Source organism: Mizuhopecten yessoensis, unplaced genomic scaffold (genome assembly GCF_002113885.1).
Source record: "Mizuhopecten yessoensis strain PY_sf001 unplaced genomic scaffold, ASM211388v2 scaffold2681, whole genome shotgun sequence".
Taxonomy (NCBI): domain Eukaryota; kingdom Metazoa; phylum Mollusca; class Bivalvia; order Pectinida; family Pectinidae; genus Mizuhopecten; species Mizuhopecten yessoensis.
The window spans coordinates 977,126-1,004,326 of record NW_018404667.1 but is presented as its reverse complement, the minus strand read 5'-3'; the positions used below and the strand labels follow the sequence as shown (position 1 = coordinate 1,004,326).

General features: G+C 36.1%; 2 protein-coding genes and 1 long non-coding RNA gene across 3 annotated transcripts; 1 reads left to right on the top strand and 2 right to left on the bottom strand.

Moving 5' to 3' along the window:
* Positions 1–2,237: 2,237 nt before the first annotated feature.
* On the bottom strand, positions 2,238–4,319 carry LOC110446387. Its single transcript, XR_002462458.1, has 3 exons — positions 4,250–4,319; positions 3,397–3,486; positions 2,238–2,315 (listed from the first exon to the last, which is right to left on the bottom strand). It is a non-coding gene; the product is annotated as an uncharacterized LOC110446387 (long non-coding RNA).
* Positions 4,320–5,443: 1,124 nt separating this feature from the next.
* LOC110446393 (keratin, type I cytoskeletal 9-like) lies at positions 5,444–8,800 on the bottom strand. The gene is made up of 5 exons (XM_021491525.1): positions 8,749–8,800; positions 7,473–7,892; positions 6,448–6,645; positions 5,925–6,065; positions 5,444–5,565 (listed from the first exon to the last, which is right to left on the bottom strand). Exons 1-5 carry the CDS (start codon positions 8,798–8,800, stop codon positions 5,444–5,446), a joined length of 933 nt encoding a protein of 310 aa, XP_021347200.1.
* Positions 8,801–13,120: 4,320 nt separating this feature from the next.
* Positions 13,121–26,287, top strand: LOC110446352 (cathepsin L1-like). The gene is made up of 8 exons (XM_021491465.1): positions 13,121–13,229; positions 15,524–15,651; positions 19,314–19,419; positions 20,054–20,212; positions 21,463–21,586; positions 24,170–24,270; positions 25,111–25,379; positions 26,017–26,287. Exons 1-8 carry the CDS (start codon positions 13,215–13,217, stop codon positions 26,117–26,119), a joined length of 1,005 nt encoding a protein of 334 aa, XP_021347140.1. The 5' UTR covers positions 13,121–13,214; the 3' UTR covers positions 26,120–26,287.
* Positions 26,288–27,201: the final 914 nt, after the last annotated feature.

The window sequence follows — 27,201 nt, the reverse complement described above, 5'->3', positions numbered from 1 at the left end:
GGGGCAGTTTACCCTAACCGACCCAATTTCTCCAAATGTCACGGATAATTTATGGACAAAAGGAGGGAGTAAATTGCTGTCTGTTTTCATAGTGTCACTGCGTTTTGTGATAAGTTGACATAAGATGTAAACAACACGGAGGGAAACGATACAATAATGCACAGTTTGTGAAATATACTAACACACTTACTATATAGAGTATCAGCCAATGAGGAGGGGCGATGAGTTATACACATGTAAACGAATTTAAATGAGAAATGGCAAACCAAAGTGCTCCCGTTTATAAATTTACCAACTGTATACAATAAATAGCACTAAATGTTTGGACATTTTGGTGCTTATCAATAACAAATATGGATCAATAACTTCTTTGAGTAGATCTTCATATCTGCCTTGTTAGTTATGTCAAGTTCGCGATACTTACGTAATGTAGGCTTCCCGTTGATCGGTAGGAATTGGCTATCATATATCGGGGAAGAACTAATGAGAACAGAAAGATAACTCCTGGTAACTGATACACCCGGCGTTTTGGTAATCCGTGCGCATGGTTTCGTAATCCGTGCGCAAGGTTTGTTAATCCGTGCGCACGGTTTGTTAATACGTGCGCACGGTTTAGTAATCCGTGCGCACGGTTTAGTAATCCGTGCGCACGGTTTAGTAATCCGTGTGCACGGTTTGGTTATTCGTGTGCACGGTTTAATAATCCGTGTGCACGGTTTCATAATCCGTGCGCACGGTTTGTCAATCCGTGTGCACGGTTTGGTAATCCGTGCGCACGGTTTAATAATCCGTGCGCACGGTTTAATAATCCGTGCGCACGGTTTAATAATCCGTGTGCACGGTTTGGTAATCCGTGCGCACGGTTTGTTAATCCGTGCGCACGGTTTAGTAAATGTTTTACCATGTCCCTTCGGGGGCTCCGTATTAATGTCATACAGTACCATTTAAACCAACGCCTACCATTTTCCTAACCATTGTAAAAGAATATTGTCTTTTAATTTAATCGACTTCACCTGAAATTAGACCAGTTTTTCCTTCATCTCCTCTTTGTTTGTTCTCGATAAAAAAAAAATAGTCAAAAAAGAAATTAACAGATGAATTAAATAGGAGGCAATGCATGATTGAACTCTCCTATATACTGGACTATAACTAATTTTCGTGGGATTTTAAATTTTGTTGGTTTTGTGGGTAATCTTTATCCACTTATGCATAGGTCCACGAACAAGTTTGATATAAAGCAATTCTGTGATTGAGTGTGAACTCGCAATCAGCGAATTCATGTACCCACGACATGGTGTTTTATCTCAAGATCACGAATGCTGGCCCCCAAAAATATTTGATTCCACGGTACACGTGTAGCAGGACTTGTAATAGCTTGATGGTAGAAATAGAAAAAAATACAGTGACAAGTGAGTATCATTATTTCCGATTTTTTTTATGAAATGACTGGCTAATTGTTATTATTGATTAAAATTTCGTAATTAAAACAATAAAAAACGTTTCGTTTCAGTTGAATATTCAAATGTGCAATAATTAGATTATGCTTGATTCAGCTTTTTGATCCCCTATCATCACCGATGTGTCCTTAGGTTTATGTTGCAGAGTAATTCATTTTCGGCATGCTGTTTAAACACAGGGTTTTCCCCAGGCCTTTTAGCTGATAAGGCTCCGTATCAGCTTCAGTTTGAAATCCTATCCTGTCGTATCAACTCAATTGACCCGAATCACTTTAGACTATGAACCGTCATATATATCTTCAATGTGCAAAACTCCTACACCTTTCTCTATATATTTTTTTTAGAAAATTCAGACCTATTAATGGAACAATCATGATTTCTTTGGTTTTAAAGTTCATCAAAAGTCTGGTAAATAAAAGGACTTATTTAAACCAAAACTATAGGCCACATCAACGTGACAATGGCACCCCCCCCCCCCCCCCCCCCAACCTTTAATGTATTAAGGTATGATTGAGCGTGTCCATCTTGAATATTCGTTAAATATGAAAAGATGTCATCTTAAAAAAAACTGAGGAAAACCCTGCTGTATATATTACGAATTTGTATTTGTTCAGGTGCAATCACTTGTGTGTATTTTACGTTCAGATGAAACAGTACTTCGATTATATACTTACATGCAGTAGTTGAACGTACATGTATTTATAAGTAAATCTAGAAAACGAATTTACCAGATAAATAAAATACACAAAAATATCTTGAAAATCTGTATTTTCTTTTACACAGAATAACAGTCAACAATGTTTGTAAACGTTTAATTCCATATGTCCTGGTACCAAGATGATTCGCTGTTTCCATTTTCTGAAAATTAAAAAGAATTAACGTTACATAAATAGATGCAATACAAATAGCAGAACTCCATGTAGATGCAATAATAGGTAAATGACATATAACACATTAACATAAAATAACATGGTTACATGGTTGATCGATCAACAAAGATAGATAAAGGGAGAGAGAGAGAGAGAGTCTAAATGAGCTTCAAATTTAATGTAATAGCATGCGAGAGGGAGATAGAGAGAAAGGGGGATAGGGCTATACACTTTTCAAATTAATTAAAAATTCTGCAGGAAAAGAGGGGGGGGNGAAGGGTTAGTACTTTTCTGAATTTATCATGTGATAAGAAAACATTTTTGTTTACTTTCCATCACATGTTAACGATGCTGTTAGTCGGAGGGGTTTTATTTTTCTAATTTTGTTAACGCAATAAAAACCGCGAACGTTATGTCTCGCACATATATTGTGTTTGAAATTAAGGTACATGTACATTCAAGTTGATATTGAAGGAGAGTCTGAATTATCAGCTGAAGTAAAACTACGAAACCAAACAAACAAAAATATAATAATAAATAATCGAAGGGCATTTATTATCCAGAAAGCATTATATAACAGGCGCCGGACTGAAAGCAATCCCGTACCATGATCAAAATCTGTTAATATGCATCATGGGAAACTTGTTAATCAGATCTGGAAAGAAAACCAGAGCTTGTGGGACTTTTATGAAAAATGATAATTACAAAATAATGAAACAAAAGTAAAGGCTGGTTAGACCGGGGTTCGAACCCAGGATATTTCAGATTGTTAACCTTTTCACCACTGAAGACCATAATGGACTCATCCATTTCAATGCATAGTAGAGTCTACTGAAGTTATGTAGGGGTGAAATGGTTAAACTCTCACTCTAACCGACTGGGCTACCTGGTTACATGTAACGGGTGTGTCCCTGTTCAGCTGAGTTACCGTAGCGTTTATCCAAAACAAAATTAAGGAGACTTTACTGTACATACTAAAACTGCAAAATACAGTGGAACAGGAATCCTTAAACGTTTCCCGCACCGGATGTTGCTGTCGTCAATATCAATAGACTCAATGAGTCACTTACTGCACGTGCATGTTGTACAGCCCGACTCATCAAACTCGATACAGTGGTTTGGACAGTCGAGAGGAAAATTCCCACATTCAGTTGATTTTGCTGCAAAACCGAAATAATCGTCAGCAAGATAGATATAAATCTTCGACTTTTTAATCAAATGCCTAATAAAACATTTAAATACATTTCAAAACTTAAAAACAAAATGTTAAGTGGTAGAACTGGTAATATATATTGTGTTTTGTGATTGATTATAGAAAATGCACTTACATTTAAAATAATACATATTACATAAATATTAACGTAATCCTTATTTGCATTAAATGCCACAGTAATCAATATATGCAAAATGAGTGAAACGTTGAAAGCCCACAAAAGATTCAATTGGGGAATAAACATCCCACAAGTCAAATTTTGATATACTGAGCAAACATTCACAAGCCAACAACAAATATATTAGTGATAAAATCGATGACCAATGATTATCCAGAGTTGCCGTACCTTATCATCATCATAAACATAAAAATCAATGTTAGGAAGGACAACTCTGGTCTGAAACCTTGATTCACGCGAGTCCCAAAATACGGACATGTTATTCAGTACTTGCGAAGAATGTCAGAGAAATCAGATTTGATTCAAGTTTGTAGAAAATGAAGATGAAAATATTCCGTATTTGCGTATTGCAGAGTTATCTTCTCGTGGGAGCAGGGATTGATTGTTTCGTCACTTGTTTGTGAGAGGAACGTCATCAAATTTTGAGAAAAAGACGTAATTTTCTCACACAGACCAATGACGTAACAATCAATACCTGCTCCCAAGAGAAGATAACTCTGCAATACGCAAAACGGAATAAGTCAATACATACGAGTATGAGTTGTGTGTTCGTCACTTCCGGTTAGTCCGTGATCCGATACCTTAGGTTTGCTGTCATCTTCTAAAATAATACAATACATTGATTACTAACTGTTTCGTTTGGTTTTTGGGTTTAACGTCCTATTTATAGGCAAGTTCATCTAAAGGGTCCTCACCGCTACACACGTGAAGCTAAACGTTCAACATAGAAAAGCAAGACCTTCATGTAATTTAAAGGACTCTTGTTTGTTCTCAATCGAGAAACAGAACCCACAAACTTCCTCGCTCTGGCGAACGATCCACAAAAAACTAGAAGCGATATTTTGCTTAGTAAGGCGTCAGGGAGAAAGTGGTAAGAAACTAAAGAGAATTTAAAATCCGAAATGTTGCAATGGGTGTGATCGATTCACGTTGGTCGCGTGTGTACGTGTGTCAAAGTATAGGACATAAAGCCTATCCCCAATCCCATATTAGTCGCTACATACAAATCATGCCGTGGGAAATAGCAGGTATCTTATTTTTTAAATTCCTTACCGGTAGGGGTAGCTTGATAATGAAAAAACAAATTGTAGAACTAAACCCTCCTTTGTCTTTTGTTTCTGCGTTACAGATAATTTCAGGCGTTTTGTTTTTATTGGAAATCATGAAAACATTGTATTCCTAAAGGATACAGCCAGATAAAGATAGCATAGGTATACTGACACATGCAACTTGACAATCGTTACGGATGTGCGTAACTATGAGTGTGTTTACTAAGTTAAAGCAAGTCAGATAAAAAGAGGGGCATCACCTTGGCGTACACACGTAAATGTGCCAATCAATCATAGGCCATATCATTATGCTTTATTTTTATAACAGCGTGTCTGATTGGATAATATTGATCACATGACAAAATAAAACGTCATGTCGCCCTCATGCAATCAAGTATTCCCGACCAATGTTCCTTAATTCGGAACCTCTCTAGAAAAAGTGGCAACATCTACCATAACCCAGTCCGAATGACTGAAGCAGACGACAATAATGATGTTTCATTTGACAATCTTCACTATCAGATTGGCATCATAAAATAGTGTTGCATTTGTTTTCTCCTCGATTAACCACGTGTAACTCGGGCTTCGCCCTCCTGCAACAAGATAAATCTCGGAGAAACATAAAATCGACAAGGGCAATACATGTATAATGTTCAGTGAGGTGGATACGTTGTTTACTAACCACAAGTACAAACAGGACACCGAGTGTCAGGGTCGACAGTTATACACCTCTGTTGGCATCGGGTCCAGCTAACCTCACATATACCATCTTTTTGTTTACTGGTTGTCATGGAAGAGCCTGTGGAAAAGAATGATTGTGTAATATTTTATAATTATTTAAGAAATGAATTGTTGTCTTGTAATTTATTATAGTGACGTATTTATTTTTGGTGTCTACGTCATCGGGGTATTGGTGTGTTGACAACGTTTAGAAAACATCCCAATATGTACATCAAAAACATGTAAAACCTGATTTTATTTTTATGAAACATTTTTTTAAATGTAAGCGATGAATTGCTCGCTAATTCAATCATATCCATTTATTAATAACGTTGAACCACGTACAAAAGATGGTATTTTTTTTTTGTTAATTCATCTTCGAGTTTGTCTTTATCTCAGGAATTATCTAACATATTGAAAAAAAAATCAACTGTATACCTGTAGTTCCATGTTGTGTAGTCTCGCTGCCGCCGGACATCCCACCGGGAAATCCCCCTCCCGATCCTCCGGGGAATCCCCCTGACATCCCGGATGACCCAGGGAATCCCCCCATACCAGAAAATCCAAGATATCCCCCACCTATTGAATACAAAAAAGGCTAATTCTGTCATATTTTTCAGTTCAATTTGTATGAGTGAATAACATAATCTGTATCAGTTCACTTGATAAGTTTTAATTTATGACTAATCTCATACATTGTAGCATATGCATTTTGAAACTAAATGGAAATGTGGGTCTTATCACCATTGATTAATAAGCTTGTAAATAAAAACGTGCCTTTCGTCTTGAATTTCAAGTTTAGGGTGTGCTTAAGTTCTTTTTCGATATTTTTATTTTCATTTATTTATTTATTTATTCATTTTGTCTATTTATTTTATTTTAAAAAAATCTAACTATATTTTTTCTATTAGATTGAATCATTTTCAATAATCTCAAAACAACATTTCAATGTCTAGATTACCTTGTGCGCCCTGTGACCCGGCCATTGTCCCCGGAAAACCCGACATGTCCCCGGCGTTACTAGACATGCCCCCAGGCCCAAACTGTTGCGTGTTGCTGGCTCCGGACACCATCCCCGGACCGAACATTGCCCCGCCTACCTGTTCACCTGCTTGTGTACCGGCTTGACCAATACCAATGCCGCTCCCCATGTTTTCAGCTAAAATTTACAGAACAGAAATTTTGAAAATTGTATGTCATTATTTTCAGTGTATATATATCGTTTAGAACTTTAAGATGGGGAGGATTTTATAATGTGATCACTCTCGCAATACCAGGTTTAAAGTCAAGGTACCACTGCACTCTAATCGGGAGGAAGAGTTCCAATCTTAGATGTATTGACTATTTATAGAGTATTCTCCCTTCAATATAGAAGATGAAGCAATAAAAAAAACACGATTTCTTGCTACGAGTAAATTCCTCCTTTTCTCAATTTGCATTGTTTTGTTGTTTTTTTTCCCTTTTTTTTACTTCTTTGTTGGTTTTTTAAATCTATGGGAGCCGTTTACTGGACATTCTTTTTTGTGCTGTGTATTTATTATTCCTTGATCAATGGTCAATGGTTAAGTAATACATCTATTTTCACGCATTCAAAATTTCGACAATGGAAGTACAGATGTACATAGAGATTAATTTGTTGGTGCCCTAAACGTTATATGAACCATGGCATCGTTGTACAATGTTCAAACCATTAAAGATTTTTTTGTTATGCGGAACATATATTACACAAAAGTTTACAAAGTTAAACGCATGTAACATATAAACGAGTTAAGTTTACATATTAGACTCAAAATAGTTAAGTTAAAATTAACTAAAGACTTCTTTTAAAAAAATGTCAGAAACAGATTAAAAAATCACATCAGATAGAGTACACTTTAATAACATTAACAACATCGATGCTTTATACACTAATATTGCCGAAAAGGAGAGTGAGCGGAGTCTCTAAAGCTAAATTACAGTAATGGGGAGTAGTTTAATAAATTTAACCTCCTGTGTCTGTTGTTTGACCGGCGAAATCCTGTTTCATAGTTCCGGCCAAGTCTCCGGAAAGCATTTTTTGTTGTGTCTGGAAGAACGGATTTTGAACTTCTTCCCCGTCATGTTTCCCACCTGACGTCATGCCCATCGGATTCTGTCCAGTATTGTAATGCATTTTTCCCGCGTTCGAAATACCCGACTGACTCTGCATGCTATTGAAACTTCCGGTTCCTGTGAAACTTCCGGCCATAAATGGACTGACTGATTCTTTATTAGAGTGATCTCCCTTGTTCTGGAGGTTGCTTCCTGAGAAACTTCCGGCCATAAATGGACTGACTGATTCTTCTTGTGAGTTATCTCCCTTTTTCTTGAGGTTACACATGAATGGGATCCCGTAACAATCGGACATCATAGTGTCAAGGAACAGACCTGGAATAAATATGTTTAACAAATTCATAAAAATGTTACTTATTTATAATTTATGGGCTCATGCCCTTAATCACTTCAGCAGAGGAAAAGCTGTACAAATTATATGTGATGTCAGTTTTGAAAGCCTAAATAGCATACGACGGGATACTGACGTCATATTATAATTGCGTGGAATGGTGCTAAAATGTTCGGAACGCATTTGCATACCAAATGACACTACATCACAGAAAATGATAATTGTCCTACGAGTTTGCCCTGGTGTTGCATCGATCTTTAAACTTTAAGAGGTTAACCTAAGGTATACAGTACTTTTTGTCTGCTCTTTACAATTTCAATTTTAAATTCTAATCTAAATTTAACTACATTTAGTGGTGATGCATCGACAATTTGTATGTACTGTTTTATCAAACGTTCGGTTCAGATGTGGGAGAAAATGAAACAATTATTGACGGTATATGGATATTCTACAATCAGGTACAGAATTTCATCTCAGAACCTCGGGAAATCCTCGGTCCCAACCCAAATTGTCCTATATACCTACATATACAATAGACACTATTAATATTGCAGTTTTACTTTCTACACACACAATGTGCGTATTAAAGCGACACGTTTAATACGTACATTTTTGGAGTATAAAGTGAAAAAATGATATTACAAATTGATGACCTTTATTGAAGATTCTTTCGGTATCTATAAAATTATCTTTACTTACCATGTGTTTGCTTCGTATACACACCACTTAAATAAGTGGAGTGTATATGAAGCGAACACTTGGCTAGCGAAGATGCTAAAGAAGGTAATATTTCTCCATTTAAACATACGCTTATACATATAAACTGAAGTCTAGTCTTACCTTGGACGGTATACGGTAGAATCAATAGAACAGCGCTTAAAATAGCATCCATATTTACTTTTTTGAGTGCAGAATGCCAAAACATTTATCGGCAACAACGAACCTAAAAGGGACATAACTCCGTTTAGCTTTATCGGGCAGACGACTGATTACTTATTGATTATTTGTGAAATTCGTGAGGTAAACATAAGATTAGTTTCGTATCTTGAGTTCTGATGATAATGTGACCTAATTCATCTCACTACCTCGTTTGCAGTGACGTCACACTGGTCAAGCGGTATCGACAGGTGTGATGAACTACACCTGGAATATTTTGAACATTGTAAGACGAAAGAAATAATCGACATCCTGGCGATCAGCAAATTACAGTGTATATGATCTGAGTGGCAATTCATTCAAAATGAATTGTACTTGTTTTCTGATAATGAATGGTGTCGGATATGGACAGGAACATCGGCTGTATTCGGCAGTTTTTAATTGCAGATGCATGCAAGATTTTGGTGCATTCACTTGTTACCTCTCGTTTGGATTATGGTAACGCCCTGCTCTGTGGTATATCTGACACACTAACTAGTCGTCTACAGAGGGTCCAGAACACTGCAGCACGGCTAGTTCCTCGTACTCGAAAGAGAGAGCACATCACACCTGTGCTTTATTCGTTGCACTGGTTACCTGTACGATACAGGTCGCAGTACAAAATTCTGGTGTACACATACAAGGCACTGAATGGAACAGCTCCTCAGAACCTACAGGAGCTTGTTACCCTATATCAGCCGTCACGATCACTGCGGTCGGAGTCAGAATCTTTGTTGTGTGTCCCAAAATCTCGTACTGTGACCTACGGAAACAGATGCTTTGGGAGGGTTTCGGTTACGTTGTGGAATAGCTTACCATCTGCTATTAGAAAGTCAAATACCCTGTCCAAATTCAAGAGAGAGACATCAAAACTCACCTCTTTGCGTCTGATTTTTATAATCTTTGCAAAGACGTCATGTAAATACCACCCTTTTATTTGTTCAATTATGTGCACTTTGCTTGTTAAATGTATGAAAGAGATTGCAAGCCTTTGTTGTTTATTTTCACAATTATAACCATAACTGTTATCCATATGTTGTAAAGCGCTTTAGAGTAATTTTACAAATTATATAGGGCGCTATATAAATGTTGTATATTATTATTATTATTTTATGGTCCGGAAATCACTTGGGCCTGCGAATTTGTTAAAGGCGGTATATTTTGACATACCCTGACGATATGGGGACAAATATTAGACGTTTCAGGGATTAGATCGACACTTGGTAAAATGTAACACCATCGATAGTATCACCAAGAAGAGCGGAAAGCTTCCAATGTCGAAAATTGACCCCATCTGACTTTCCCGAAGCAAATTTCACATTTCAAGTAGCAGACCAAGAACGCTTGGTATCGTTCTAAGGGTGGATACTTTTTACTCTCAGTAGCATTCTATATCAATGTACATTTCTCTCAGAACACACGTCATTTCGATGTTTTAATGTTTTAAGTTTAACATAACCACTAATTTGATATCACTAAATGTATTTTTACACATAAGGCATGTCCAAACATACCCTCCTTTTACAAATGATCTGGTAGCTGGTTCGGAAATCACGTGACATCTCACCGTATCGATTGTCCCTTCGGTGTTCTGTTCGAATTTCTGATACTAGATTGTTCCCGTTTATTTTTGTGCTCTATGGTCCTACTCAATTATTATCTTTCAGTGGCGAATTTCGAGATCGAATGCAGAGTTGTGACGAGTAGTTTTTAGACATGACTTTTCCTAAGAATTATCTCCTTTTGGCCGCAAAACAGAAATTCAATAACTTATTGTTATCGAAAGTCAAGTGTCTAACCCAGTATTTTTTATTCTAACACAAAATTATTTTTGTTTCATTTTATTTTCAATTGATGGTGACAGTGTTGAAGGGAAATGTTTGGACCGTTTCGTTAGTATTAGCTAGTCTTTATTTACCTTGCCTATAAATCTTTCGGAGTTAGGTGATGAAAATAAAAGCGATGTATCGTCGGAAAAGAGATAGGAAATTGCAAGACCCAGATAAACCGTTGATATCAATACAAAAAACAGAGTTTTGTAGGACACCGGCGTTTTTGAAAGAGGCAAAATATCAATTAAATGGATTACTTCAAATCCACGAGATAATTACGTTTCAATTAAGACGTCTACTTTAAACACAACTACGAGAAACACGTGGTATAGTATACACTAGAAAATATCATGTCAGATTTGTTTGTTTGGGTATTAACAACAACAACAACAACAACAGCTAAGATCATATGAGGTCGAGTACCGTAGGTATAAAGGGTTTCAAAAGGAGCAGCAGATTATTGTTTCTGCAACGTTCAATCAGTAGAAGACAAGAACGAAAACCCCTGGTTCTGCAGGGACCCCTCATTACGCTTCTAGCAATAACATGCAGTGTGATGCAACATAACTTTCCCCTCTGAACATGCAGGGGTACATACATGTACTAGGATAACTCACGGTACATACATGTACAAGGAGAGCTCACGGTACCTACATGTACAAAGAAAACTCACGGTACATACATGTACAAGGGAAACTCACGGTACATACATGTACAAGGGAAACTCACGGTACATGCATGTACAAGGAGAGCACACGGTACATGTACCGGCTAACTGGTACCATACTGGGTTAGCATAAAACGATGTGATTGTTAATAATTATTACTGAAACAAATATGAAAGTGTCTTTTGTGTGATATTTACGTGTACAGGTTCATGTATCGGTTTGGTTTTAGATTGTTTAACGTCCCTTTAACAGCTAAGGCAGTTTAAGAACCTGCCTCCATGTGTGATGTGCATGTGAACGTGTGTGTATGTGTACATGTACATTGATCGTTTAGGTTTTGTTTTGGTTTAATTTTGTTCAACGTCCTATAAACAGCTAAGGCCATTTTAGCTCGTGCCTCGACGTACGCAGTGTATGTGTGCATGTGTGTATGTGTACCGGAGGCAGGGTATGTTTCATCATACATGCACGCATTGCTGAAGATTGGTGTCGAAACATGTTCTTTTAGCTATCCTTGATAATTTGTTTACTTGCTACTGATAGGTGTTAAACATAAGATAATACATATGCAATTTTATCTACTCGCGTGATTATAATTGATGACACCCACATGACTATTACGTGATAACGTAGAAAGCAAGTTATGGATCCCCGTACCACATCCGAACATTGTAACTAAATATTGGAAACGGTTTTACGGGCATGGTTATACCTTTGATAAATACCTTGTACGTGACCTTCAGCAAGTGTAGACTGGGATTCAGTTGCGGATTCAGATACTATATATGTTGGGGGAGGTGGGTCCCAGATTTCGAGGGGNGATGAAAATGGTGAAAATACATGATTTTAATAAAAAAAATGTTCATGGTGGTGGGTTTCGTGAAGCCCAATAACCCCTCTAGATCCGCCAATGGGGATTCGAACTCTGAATTTCAGACCAGATTGCTTTACCATTGCTCCAGCCTACTGAGCTTCCGGAGTTTGTTTTCTTGCCCAACTATGGTACATTTACATTGTATACCCAAACGGAAGTTACGGGGAGGGTACAGTTTATTGGAAAAAACCACAGTGCAGTTGGACAGGATTCTTAAAGGTTTTTAGTGTAAAATAGATAATAATATAAACAAGATATTGCTCAAAAATGTTGACTTATACAAAGGAATAAACGTTTTAATACTGCTGTGATTGATTTTGTCATGTCATGTTTAACTAATTCACTGAGCAAAAGCTATGCACATTGTGCAGGACAAATACTAACTTTGTGTTTTTCAAATCTTCACTCATGAAATAACAAAACATCACAGATTTTGGATTTTCTGGTGGTTCTTTTTAATAGTATACGTCTTCGAAAAAAATACAAAATTTCCGTATGTCTACCACATTCCTTGAATTATATAATCTGTTATATGCTATATATCTATGTTTGTTTACTCGTTGTCAGTATTATGTGACCTGATGGCGTGTTAATGCGTTGTGCCTTCGGCATCGTATCTCAGTGAAGTAGCACTCTAAAGTCGTCTTCAGATCCGCGCTATTGCAGGAGAGCAAATGCATCAAAAATACCGACACATACGTATACCCCTACATGTTACAAACATGCATACACGTCCTTAAATGACACTAGCTGTTTATTGGATGATAAACCAAATAAAACTAAACCTTGTCACACATTATTATCTATATTTGTCGCGCACATGTAACATTCTAGATAGGTATCTTCGTTATCACATGATAGTCATGTGTCTGTCATCAACTATAATAGATCACGTGAGCAAATATTTGATAATATCTATTACATGTATATAATAAGATACTGTAAACAGTATAAGAGAAGATTAAGCAAAAGTGTCGAGGACAACGCCGGCCGAGTACAGACAAAGAACCGTCCACAATGCTTACAATTAAGGTAAGACACAATTGTTTTTATTTCATTGGACAGTACAATAACGTCAAATGTTATGTGACAGATATTATATGAAGCATTACGTTGGCACAGTAAGTAAAAGTGTCTCATAGTTGTTACTTATCACGTTTTACCATGTACCGCGTGCTATCGTAGTATGCCATCTTTGCTGTATTATATGATATCACGTGATTTTCAGGTATGGTAACTGACTTAATATAAAACCACACCATCTTCTGGTATGATAACTGACATACTATACCACCGCGTGATCTTCTGGTATGATACATGACTTAATATAAAACCACACCATCTTCTGGTATGATACATGACTTAATATTAAAATGCACCATCTTCTGGTATGATACCAGACATACTATAACAACACGTGATCTTTTGGTATGATACATGACTTTATATAACACCACGTGATCTTCTGGTATGCTAACTGACTTTATATAACACCACGTAATCTTATGGGGAGACAACTGAATGTGTGTTGATTCACATGATCTCCTGATATGATAAATGACTAGATATATGGCATCGCGCGACTTTTAAATATGCATTTATAATGACTGAATTTGACACCACACGGTCTTCTAGTTTATTATCTGATTGTATAGTAAATCAGGACATTATATGCCCTTTTGATATGATAACTTAATGAATAGTATGCATTTAATGCCCTAACTGTTTCTTCTTCGAGGTTAATCAAGTCTAACGAGGAAGAAGCCCGAATAAATCCTGATTAATCGGGGAAAAACGAAGAATCGTGATTCGATATTCCGATTACAAGGGCAATACATATTTTGTTATGCCGACAAATCAATCAATCAATCAATCAATCAATCAATCAATCAATCAATCAATCAATCAATCAATCAATCAATCAATCAACCAATCAACCAATCAATCAATCAATCAAAAACAATGACACGATAATAGAGATGATCATGTTGTTATGGCCCTTGTCGATATTTCTAGAGATGCTCCGAATACGATAATATGATCGGGGAAACATAAAAGCATGAGGGCGACATTATGTTTTATTACCCCGTCATGTGATTAGCATCATACAATTATACAAGCTGTTACATAATACACCAGGTATATTTCTGATATTGTAACTGACCGTATATTACACCAGGAACACCTGTGGCACGATTACTGACTCAATATGATATAATGTGTTCTTCCTTACTGCCTCAACAATGATCGGCTTAACATGACTAGAAAAGGAAACGTTCACCAGAACAAATATGTCAAACATTCAACTAAAACATCAAAATGTTTTAAAGATGAAAAAAATAGCAAAGGAATTTGTTAAGAGACATGATATCATATATTTTGTACAAATTGATTAAATGTTAATATATATAAATGCTACAGATACCGTATCAAACAAAATGTTTATTATTGTAACGTAATATAACAGATTGCGTATTTGTTGAAAATCAACATATTCGATCATGTTTGATAGTTAATGATTAGTTGCTAAAACAAGTTACTTATAAATCGTCTGGATTCGTTAGTTGATCAGGGTTTAACATCCTATCAACGGCTAAGGTCATTTAAAGACATGACTCCATGTGTGTTGAACATGGGTGTATGTGTGCTGGATACGGTGTACTATAGTATGTATGTTGATGTAATTGCCTCATTGTGATAGCACGGATCTGATGCCGAGGATAGAGTGCTACCTCACTGAAATACTATTCCGTCTTTGCGTATTGCAGAGTTATCTTCTCTTTGGAGCAGGTATTGATTGTTACGTCATTGGTTTGTGTGAGAAAACTACGTCGTTTTCTCAAAAATTGATGACGTTACTCTCACAAACAAGTGACGTAACAATCAATACCTGCTCCCCAGAGAAGATAACTCTGCAATACGCAAAGACGGAATACAAGAAACAAGATACAAGAAACTTTATTTAACGTCGCATACATGTACACAAGGAACATTAGCTCTTGAGAGCTATTATTGCAACAAACATATCTAAAAATAACAATAACATATATAACAAGTAAAGGGAGATAATCACATATACTAATAAAAAAAAACACAGTAATAATCGTCACAGAAAAAGAAAGTATACATATCCCAGGTTTCTAAGTGATTGGGAGTCCCCTACCTACAAAGGCCCCCGGGATATATATATATATATATATATGCCGAAGGCACCCAGTACAGCATTCCGACTGGCGTAGAAGATATATTAATTAAGTGTCAAATATAAATAACGTTATTACAGTTTATTTCATGTTTTTTCCACGAACGTCATTCTGCTGTTTCAGATAGCTGTCCTCCTTCTCGTGTCATCACTGTCGGCTGGTCTGCCCCATGACACACAATTACACAAACAGTGGGAGGACTTCAAGACTTTGTATAAGAAGACCTACCATCCAAGCGAGGAATTAAAAAGGTGAAGATTGTAAAAAAAAAAAGACTAATACAATCTCTCAACCCCTTCGGGGTTAGAAGGGGTGTCTTAACCTGAGGGCGGCGATTGTTAATTTATGAAACACGAGGCTTGCAGGTGTTTAGCAGCTTACCATTCTTTCCCCGAGGGTTGATATCCCAAATCTCACCTCAAGGGGGGTAATATGTATGTGTTCTCTCTTACACTAATTACCTGGTATATGCGTTTAATGATTGAATTCTGTTTTGTTGAGGTTTATGGGGTATAAACCTCAATTGGTCTTGAGACAGATTTTATGAACTGCGAAGCAGTTCATTTTGAATTTGTCTCGAGACCCATTGATGTTTATACCCCATAAGCCTCAACAAAATGGGAATCTATCCTTATATTTACATTCAGAGAGATATCGATATTTGTTCGGATAATTTCTAAAATATCGGTCTTGTGCAAGTCTAACACCACGGAAGGTATCAACACTTAATGACGTCATCACTCACTGTGAGACGTCGTCCTGGTAAGATGAATAAGCAAATTAAGATGTAAATTATTTTTTTAATTCAATTGAATACTTCTGACAAAAAAATAAATAATTGAAAACAATCTATGAATGGAACTACATGTACTTCCCGCGTTCCGCGGAATAACAGAGCAATCAGGTTGATTTATTTGCTGATACTTGCCAACTGAAAAGTTCATTGAAAAAAATAACCTATAAAATGACAAGTAGGTATATTGAGTCCAAGTTGAGTAGAAATGTAAATTTAATGTAATGTTAACTTTACAGATAAAATGCATTGTTGATGTGATGTTGATTGATTGTTTCCGAGACGTCATTGTATTGTTGACGTGACGTCACACAATGGTTATGGATATGAATGGGGAATCCCCCATCCCAACCCGAGGCAGGGATACACCTGACCAGACATTATGTTTTATCTGTTGTGATGACTTTAAAAAAAAATGACATTTCACATTTAATTGTCACCCTGGTAAAATACTAGCCGCATCCTACCGCCTCGGCTAGGATGAACTGCTCTTCAGCTTATTCTGTAGAACGTAAGACTAGTAAACCAGAGGTCCATTGTGCGACTCTCGGTGGAGGCATTCGAACATAATATCCTCTGTACCATTGGCATCCACGTAGGGACCCGGGTAATATTGACAAATATACTCGGCGATACTTTTACAAGAAACACTATGACCCTTGGAAAACTCGGGACAAGCTCCTAGCAAATTACTAGCAGGATCCTATCGTCCCGACTAGGAATAATTTCTGTTCAGCTCATTCGGCTTTGGAAAGATAAACCTCTGTTACGTAATATTTATTTAAAAACTTTGACAAAACATTAACACTTGTTTTTGCCTTATCTACTTTCCATTTTTTATATGAATTTCTTTTTTTTTGTCATCACGCTATAACAACTTCGTCATTCTTGAACTATTAGTTCAATAGTAGGTATCTAGCTTAATCCCTGTTCATTCGGTCACTTTACAATGTAAAAACTTGTAATTTTCTATGTAATTTTACTCAAATATTTGCTTTCTGGAGATATTGAACTCAGTAAATAGTTGTGTTTTAAATTATCACTTATTGAGCTACCCACCTTTTTTTTTTTACAGCTGTGCTCTGGTCTCCAGTAGGGCTGGTGAGGTTTAATAATAGATGTTTGCTTCTTTGATGGTTCAACATTTTTTGCGTCCTCGTATTTCAGATATCGTTGGTATACACAGAAAAAAGGTTTATATATATACATGTATAGTGATATTGAATTGATGTATCTGGAGTTAAAATTGGATAGATCAATCTAAATGACGTTTTTTTTTCAACGTGACAAGAACATCATATATATATGCATATCACCCTATCATGGTAGCTGTTTCTTGTTTGAGGGGAAGTAACTCGGACGGAATGAAAGCTAACTTTCTCAGTTAAGGTCATAGGAGTGTATTAATAAACGGAAATAGGAAGTGCATCCCTAGTTGAAAATCCAATGTAGGGAGACAGTATCACAATTTCCGCATATTCTGATGTTTGATATTAAACTATTAAAATATTGCATGTTTATTATTGACAGAACAGTGTGTTCTCTCAATATCAAAGTATTTCAAAGAAATGACTGGAGTTTTGATAAATTCATTTGGAAAGAAAAGAAGTGCACCTTGCAGGACTTCTTTTTATATAAAAAAACCATGATGGAGATGAAATAAACAAAATATGACCAACAAACGTGTTCTGAGTGTCCAAATTGTGCTGGACCCGACCGGGAATCGAACCCTGGACTTCAGGATGTTATACCATCGCTGAAATTTAGAGCATACAGGAATCCTTACGAAATATTCATCGACACTTTTGGATTACAGACATGTGATATTATGATTTTCCCACCTAATATGAAAGGCGGCTGTAGTGTAAAAAAATAATAATATCAGATTGACTAAAGAATATTATCAACAAACATTTTCACCGATGGTATTGGTTTCCATTGATGTTAATACAATGCTACCAGAATGCTTCCTTCCTTCCTTCATTTTTTAAAGGAAAATGATGATCCTACCCAAACCCAATTCTTCGAGAACATTATTCTAAAAAATGATTAAAATATGTGTATGTATATAATTATGAAGATAGTTTGTTCAAATGGTTGTGCAACAAATTATTTTGATAATGTATTTTTTTTTTATAATTGACTAGTTGAAAGAAATCAACAATCACTTACGTATATATATTTCCTGATATAAATCCAACATTTCCAGGACTACTAGTGACATTAGTTGTGATGCGGAATTAAAACGCAGTCCGAGGTCAATATATCTTTTCTCGGGTCGATAAATCCAGGTATCGACCGAAGTCAAAGGCTACAATTGTTTTATTATTTTCAAAACAGTTATGTTAGCAATCTGTAAAAAAAATCACAGCAAAAATCTACGGAAGCGGGACGATGCGTTTGTTTGGAGTCACGTCATAATTCTGTTTTTAGAAACACCCAGTCTTTCAACAAATATCACGCGCTCCAAGTCAATATCGATTTTATCGGTGGACACGTGATGCACTCCTGGCCAGTCACTTGCCGGGAATAATATGAAAAAAAATAATAATATTCAATTATAGCCTTTGGCTGAGGTCGATACCTGGATTTATCAACCCGAGAAAGGATATATTGACCGAGGACGCAGTTAAAAATAATAAAACTTGATACCAAAAGATGTTCCGTTACCCATGAAACAGTGTATTGTGGGAAAGATGTTCCCTTTACCCTTTCTAAAGTTTGAAGTCCTAACACAATCGTGCAACTTTAAAAAAATCATTTACTTTTTAATATTTTACGTAACAGGACATGCCTATACATTCTCAATGGAACACAAGATCCAAGGACATGAACCAACTTCTACATTTTAATTCGTGAGATATACTCTCTTATGACATCGCCCTCACATTTAATATGCAATCCCCATTTTCGATAGCCAAGGGTTGATGATCCGGTACGTTCTACCTAAGAGTTGGTAGAACGTACCGGATCGTAACCCTTGGCAAGCGAAAATGAATTATCACCTTCATCATTATTTCATCAAACAAAGGTGTGTGCTTTTTTGGTATCTATAAACGAGTATGTTGACTTCAGTGTTAATAGCGATATTTATAATGTTGACATCATTTTGTTTTACAGACGGTCAATTTGGGCAGAAAATTTGGAGAAGGTTAGAAAACACAACATGGAGGCCGACAAGGGACTTCACAGTTTTACACTGGGCATTAACGAGTATAGCGACATGGTGGGTACATTTCATTGGCTAATTGTACAAGTTGCAACGTCCTATCAAAATCTAAGATTATTTAAGGACGTGCATCCATGCATTGTGTATACCTGTTTTTGTGCTTGAGCCAGGGTATGTTGGTGTATTTGCCTCATTATGAGAGCGCAGATTTGATGACGACTTTAAAGTGCTATCTCACTGGAAAAACATTGAGGGTTAAGGTATGCACGCAGAACTTATAGTGAAATTTGTATTGTTAAAACCAACAATGGGACGGCAATCCTTAAATAACAATCTCTGTATTCCTTTGTATTTTTTTCCAAGTTATCATGTGTAAGGAACCTATCTCCATATATCTATTCTTTGTACGTATACAGAGTATGTGAAAGGGGGGAAATAGGGGACATGGTAAGATAAGGATTCGAACCCGGAACATCCGAACTCAAGAGGAACTTGGTTACATGTGTGCAGGTACATGTAGTCACTGACCCGGTCCTTCTTTGTCTTGAACAAAATTTCAAATGTACCGATGGTTTCAAACTTTCTCCTACAAAATGTTTAGAACATTATCTTCTAAATAAAACACAGCGATCAAGAAATAATGATTTCCGGTTAATATTTTTCACACGTTGTAATAATTTGCTTATTTCAGACACACGATGAAAGAAAAGCACGAATGCATGGCTTTAAAGAATCAGATTTCCAAAGTCTTAAGTTTAAGCACGAGGTACGAGCCGATACTAAGGTGCACAACTTACCTGAAAAAATAGACTGGAAGACAGAAGGATGGGTGTCTCCTGTTGGAAATCAGGTACGTCGTCTTGTGTAAATTAATTACCAATGTATAACGTGTTGTAAAAAGATTCACGTAGCACAACCATTAAGTGTGACGTTTCGATGACTAGTACGGTATGTTCTTTGTCACCTTGATCAGACAAATGATCAGTGAAGCGTATATACACAAAGGTGTACCTCATATGGTTAGTGTATGCAATTTATAAGTAATATGTCAGGCCCCTCTGCTATCTCCTAATATGGGCAGTTAACATGAAATATGTACGAGTTATCCACTCACATCGATGTCGATTCGGATACGCCGTAAGCGTATATTCAATTAGTTTTTATATGTATGCACCGAACTGACTCGATTCGGGTACGCTTTGTTTAAAACGTGGTCATAGAGTACCAACCTGAAAAAAAATGAAATGTGGGTAGAAAATGGAACAAGACGAAGGCCACAATAAATACGAAAACTGTTTTATACGAAGCAATACCGTCGTAAATGGGTTATAAAAGAATTGTAGACGTTGTTTTATATGTTTAAAGTGTTACATGTAACTCTAGTGTACAACGATGATAACTCCAGTGCATTACAGCGTTTTTCCATGTTTAAACGACTGAAATAATTGTTTGTATTGGAATGGGATCTTTAAGTGAGTATGACGTCACGATATTAAAATTAAAATTTTGGTTTGATTTTGGTATTGTTTCACGGCTCATCGGCATTGTGAGTTTCGGTCAAACAACATGGTAACAAGAGGCATTCACAATTGAACACATCAAACTTTAAACCAAAAATGTTTAAATATGTACAATGTAAAAGTACCTCAACAGATCACTTATTGGTTGTTAAACTTGCAGTTTTTTTTATAAAGGCCGATTGACTTTAAATAAGCACAAATTAATTACAAAGAAATTATATCTAATATACTTTTCATACATATCTACACTATATAATCTGTCACGTTTTCGTGTGAAATCAGCATATCCAATAAAAAAAAATTACTTGACTGTAAGTGGTTGATCACATGCATAGCAATACGGTTGGCCTCCTGAAGTAAAATGTAATTATTTGTGACGTAGGTAGGTATGGCCATTGCCCAGGAGCCAGAGGAAACTTCATTTGTGCAGTCTGCTCTACATTTTGCACATTAGTTTACGTTAGGTTGATTTACAAATGCAAAGAGACCCTGTCACGCCAGTCTACAAATTTGTGAAAAAAATAATGAACTCATTAATTCTTATTTCGAAAGAAAAATTAAGAAAAACTATTTATGACAGTTTCAGTGCGGGTCCTGCTGGGCGTTTACTGCCAACGGTGCAGTGGAAGGTCAGCATTACAATGTCACCGGTCAGCTTGTCCCATTGTCCGCTCAGGACCTAATGGACTGCTCTAACGCTGAAGGTCAGTACGAAAACCAGTAATGCAGTGTGTACACGTATACCATACATCTATGAGATTAGTGTAATACATCGTTTCCAAGATACAATTCTCCGCTACAAAAGTCACGTTATTTAGCCGTAATGTGGTATATAATATACAATTATGGACTTCAGGTGAGGTCTATCCCTGATTTATGAGCCTGGTCTTCGGCCTCTGTGCATATTGTTCAGACCAGGTCCGTAAATCAGGGATAGACCGAAACTGAAGTCCACAATTGTTTTATTATATGACATTTTACAATGAGATCAATCATTTTTTATGTCGTCAACAAATGGATGGCATGGACCATTTTGGATTCACAGAGTGAAGGACTTAAAATACAAAATAACACACACAAAAAATGAATTTCAGATTCAATTCATTTGATATTTAATTTCAAGTAAATATTAATTGCATAATCGACATCATCAATATTCACATAGTTCAGAATTTGATCAGATAATTCATTTGTAATTAAATTCAGTAGTGTTATTGGTAACAGAATTACAGACTGACTGGGAAATTACCTAGGGCTATTTTCAGTAGCGGTTTGCAACACTTTTCTATTTATAGGTCGAGGTCTGTAACACTTTTCTATTCATAGAACGAGGTCTGTAACAGATGATTTGATTGCGATTGGCTGTTAATCGATGGCTGGGAAATTAACCAGGTTTATTTTTAGTAGCGGTCTGTAACACTTTTCTTTTTATAGGTTGAGGTTTGTATCACTTTTCTATTCATAGAACGAGGTCTGTCACATATTTACAGACTCGTCACATGACGTCGCTCCTCCAATCAGGGCTGGGAATTAGCACCAGTTATATAATAAGGGGGTAAAGGTATATCAGTAACAACAAGTCGACTTCAATGAGCTAGCTGTAAGATTGGTCAATTTGTACGAAAATTGCTAAAATTATCATTCTTTATGAAACAGGTATCTACTGACTTGTACCTTTTTGTCTGACACAAAATTGGAACTTCATGTCGGTTCGGAACATTTCAGCGGCATTTCACGCCATAGTAACGTCATTCCGGTAAACAGTATTTGACGTCTTTTTGTCAGGCATTGTTAGTTCTTGATGTTTGGAAGCAATTGAACATTTCAATAAGTAATGATAAATGGTATTTAGTAAATCTCAATTTTTTTTTACATAATGCGTCATTTACACAGACTATTAACAAGGAGGTAATTACACCTACATGCCTTGCATCCTAAACACATACACACATACACACATGCACACACAAACAACAAGGAGGCCGTCCTTACATGACCTTAGCTGTTGCTAGGACGCTAAGCCCTGTACAAAGAAAAGCACATTGTAGAATGCAGTTCTGGGTGCACTCGGCATGGTGTTTCAGTGAGATAGAACTATAATGTCGGTATCAGATCCGCACTATCTCAAGGAGGCAATTACACCAACATACCCCATTGTTTGTTAACGAAACCGGTATTGCTACATTGTACCAGGCAGGCGTTGTTCACACAAAGTAGGCTTTTGCTGCAGGTGAGTTTCTTTTGATATTTTCATTTCCTCAGAGCCTTGTATGTTGTTTGGGCTTTTTTTTTTATATCAATCCTCACATTTTAAGCAATGGCTTACACCACAGAGAACATTCCTATATTGGTCAATATTTGTTTAGACTTGCAAACACGCCGCCTGGTATCGACGAAAACACACGAGTGATACTTTTTTTTCGAACAATTTCACTACCTATGCCTAATTGATATGTTTATGCATTACATACATATATCGTATTTTTAAAGTTGGTTATAAATTATGAGAAATATGCAGACATAATTTCATAGCATTTATACGGCGACTTGCAATTTGCATGATGCCGTACAGTAATCTTAATCAAACATTCAATTTGCCGTATAGTTCGACAACAACTTTTTGACGATATTTCATTTAATACAATGCTTTAACTGACACAATGAATGTGTGGAATGTAGATATATATTTATCTAGTTGTAGGCAGTAAAATATGTGGGGGGAAGTACTTCAAATATTAACTCAGACACGTAATAGCTGTCACTCGTAAATTTTCGCTGATACAAGAGGACGTGTTTGTAAGTCTGGTAGAAATATTGACCCATATATGAACGATTTCTATGGTTTAAGTAAACGCTTAAAATGTGAGGTATTCATAAAAAGGCCTTAAACCCATGCCATCCTCTGAAGTAAGGAAAATATAGAAAACTCTCACCTTCAACTGTAGGTACATGTAGTCCACCTCGTGTGATCTCCGCCTAGCTGGTATTAATATCCGGTGTTGTTAATTTACATTTACTCTGTCTCTGGCACACATACACACATGCACACATACACACATACACACATACACACATACACACATGCACACATACACACATGCACACATACACACATGCACACATACACACATACAGGCATACATACCACACATGGATGCACATCATTAAGTGACCTCATGATAGGTCGTTAAATCCTATTAAAACAGACACACATTATATACAGATATATATATATATATATATATATATATTATCCACCACTGACAAATATGTATTCCTCCTGACAGGAAATAATGGCTGCGAAGGTGGGTCGATGATACAGTCTTACGAGTACATCATTAAAAACAAGGGGATTGATACAGATGTATCCTATCCTTACACCGGAAAGGTAATTATACTGTTACACAGGTAAAATTACCACAATTCAGAAATATAATAGGTAGAATTCCGGTTCAATTAAAATAATTCGGCACACATTTTGCCCTGCCGTCGGTGAATTTATTTTTTACTTAGTGAAATTAATATAAATATATATATATCATTTAAAAGTAAACATTCATATAAAATGTGTTTTATTAGTCGTTAACATATGAACAGTATCAATTTTGGACTTTTCTTCAGTTGAATCCTTGGTTACATAGACCTGATATAGTTATAAATTACATGTATTAACCGAAACGGTTAAACTCATGTCTATATTACGACAAGTTTCACGAATAAAGTGTTTTGAATTGCTATTCCGTCTTTTCTTATTCAAAAGTTATCTGCTCTTGTGAGCAGGTATTGATTGCTTCGTCATTAGTTTGTGTGAGGAAATTACTTCGTTTTCTCAAACAAATATGACGTTACTCTCACAAACAAATGCGTAACAATCAATACCTGCTCATAAGAGCAGACAACTCTGGATTACGAAAAGACGGAATACTAGATATAAAACAATATTTCCATTATTGTCCAAGGTTGGTCGCATGGAAACTATACAAAAGAAAGAACGTTTACATTAAAATTGAATCTACTATAAAATATTTTCGAAGGACAAAACTAGTCGGCATTCTACATTGTACCTGTGTTAAAAGATCAAATTGGATTTATCATTTGAGATGAGCGATCTTGGTATACTCGGTTCATTGTAAACGATTAAATTAACCAAATATTCTAAAATACTTTATAAATGTCGTTTAAAATCAACTTAATGTGTTTTGCAATTAAGCTACATTTATACTTACAGGATGAAAAATGTCACTTTAACAAGACAAATGTAGGTGCCACCTTAACCGGATATGGAAAAGTTCAAAAAGGGAGCGAACTCGCGTTACAAAAAGCTGTTGCTACAATTGGTCCGATTGCTGTAGCGGTTGATGCAACGACAGAATCATTTGAGATGTACAAGCACGGGATATTGAACGACCAAAAGTGTACCCAGAACGTGAACCATTCTCTACTTGTTGTGGGGTATGGGACACTTAATGGGACTGACTTTTGGCTGATGAAGAATAGGTAACTATTCAAAATGTATATTCTATACCGTACCCGGCAAAAGTGAACAGTTTCCTGTTTTTCGCATTCAATAAATTAGCGCGAAAATATCGACAAGCAGAGCTAATAGATCATATAGATTGTAAATATATCATAGAATTTATATTTTTATATAGATCAGAACCGTCACAGACTAAAAATAATCTACACTGCGATCAGTTTTGCAGAAAATATACAAAGCGAACATTTGCACGTGATAATTTCTACTAGATGTATAACAATAGAAAAATGCTAATTTATATACTTGTTTATATAATAAAACATTTTGACAATATATAAGTTAAATTTAAAAGAAATTGTTGTTTGGAAAACCCTCCAATTTATGAATTCTTATCGATATCCGCGTAATCATAGACTTTGGTTGATTCATATTCTTGTTTGTGTTTCCATAAAATCACTAAATAATAGATCCAAATAGACTGAACTAAGGCAAATAAAAAAATTGCGGTACCACGTCAATCACATATTTTTTTCTAAAAGGACTTAAAACCACTTGAACAGCTTAGTGAATATAGGCGTAAAATTGAATTGTTAACCATTTTTTTTCCGTATTAATATATTTATAAAACTTAACGTGTTGCATGTGGTTCTGTTTCAGTTGGGGGACAAGCTGGGGTAATAAAGGTTATATCATGATGTCACGGAACAAGAAAAACCAATGTGGAGTAGCTAACATGGGCAGTTTCCCTATAGCAAGATAGTAACTAGTTCCGTACCGCAACTCCGGTCCGGATTCCGTACCGGATGTCCTTACTAGACATGCACACAGACTCACCCCCGCGCCAAAAACAAAATGGCGGATGTAATGTACTTTTTAGACGATTAGGTGTAACTGCTGCAATAAATAAACAGGTAACCGTGACAAATATTGTTATTGTTTTATGTTGTTTTTCATAGACACACACTTCTTCATTTTCGCAGCATTATTACTAACTGGCAGCTGAGTATGACTGATAAATCGACATTTGTCCGACAAAGAACGATACGATTCCTTGTGTTAAAAACAGCGTTGTAGTGCAGGTTTTTATTGTGTCGTCTGTACACGACAAACACGATGATATATTGTTGTGTCGTGTGTACACGACAAACATGATGACATATTGTTGTCGTCTGTACACGACAAACACGATGACATATTGTTGTCGTGTGTACACGACAACGGCAGGGAAAGAGTTAAAAGACAACACCTGACACTTTGGGGCATGAATTTGCGAACGAAAAGAATACTGTACTTTTTATAGAATATAGTCTGTTAGATGTGTTTTGTTATCATTTTTTGTCAGCAATAGTGTTACGATCTTATTAACAGGTCACGTGAAAATGTGACGTTATAGCTGGAACTCTTTTACTACATACACACTGGTAAGTTATAGAGACGTACATACGAGACATGTCCAGGAGAATATATATATATAAACTGTGAAAATGAATATAAGTCCGTTTAGAGTAAGTAAAGTATAACTATGTATCTGATTGATTGAATTTATTCGTTTGTGTTTTTTTACAGACAGAAAACCATGTACGGTTTTTAATGAACACTGGATGTTAATTGTTTCAATACAAAAATAATTCGTTCAGTGTTTTTTTGTGATGGTTTTATCAAATAACCCAATACGATGGCTGTTTTATTTCCTTTAATAAGACAAAGCTCTGCAATGTTAAGTGTGACTAATTATAAATGCCATTGACTTGTGCTATATCAGATATAGTGAATATTGTGATATAATTTGTCTGATAAGTTAAACTTCAATACGAAAAGATTGTGTTAGTGTTATGTTGACGC

What these genes read in the sequence shown, in the direction of transcription:
- LOC110446352 (XM_021491465.1), top strand. An exon ending in CCTATCCTTACACCGGAAAG is followed by an intron (nt 24,271 to 25,110) that starts GTAATTATACTG and finishes TTATACTTACAG; the next exon opens with GATGAAAAATGTCACTTTAA. An exon ending in TTTTGGCTGATGAAGAATAG is followed by an intron (nt 25,380 to 26,016) that starts GTAACTATTCAA and finishes GTTCTGTTTCAG; the next exon opens with TTGGGGGACAAGCTGGGGTA.
- LOC110446393 (XM_021491525.1), bottom strand. Translation starts at nt 8,800, where the DNA reads ATGGATGCTATTTTAAGCGCTGTTCTATTGATTCTACCGTATACCGTC. An exon ending in TCTACCGTATACCGTCCAAG is followed by an intron (nt 7,893 to 8,748) that starts GTAAGACTAGAC and finishes TATTTATTCCAG; the next exon opens with GTCTGTTCCTTGACACTATG. An exon ending in TACACAACATGGAACTACAG is followed by an intron (nt 5,566 to 5,924) that starts GTATACAGTTGA and finishes TCTTTTCCACAG; the next exon opens with GCTCTTCCATGACAACCAGT.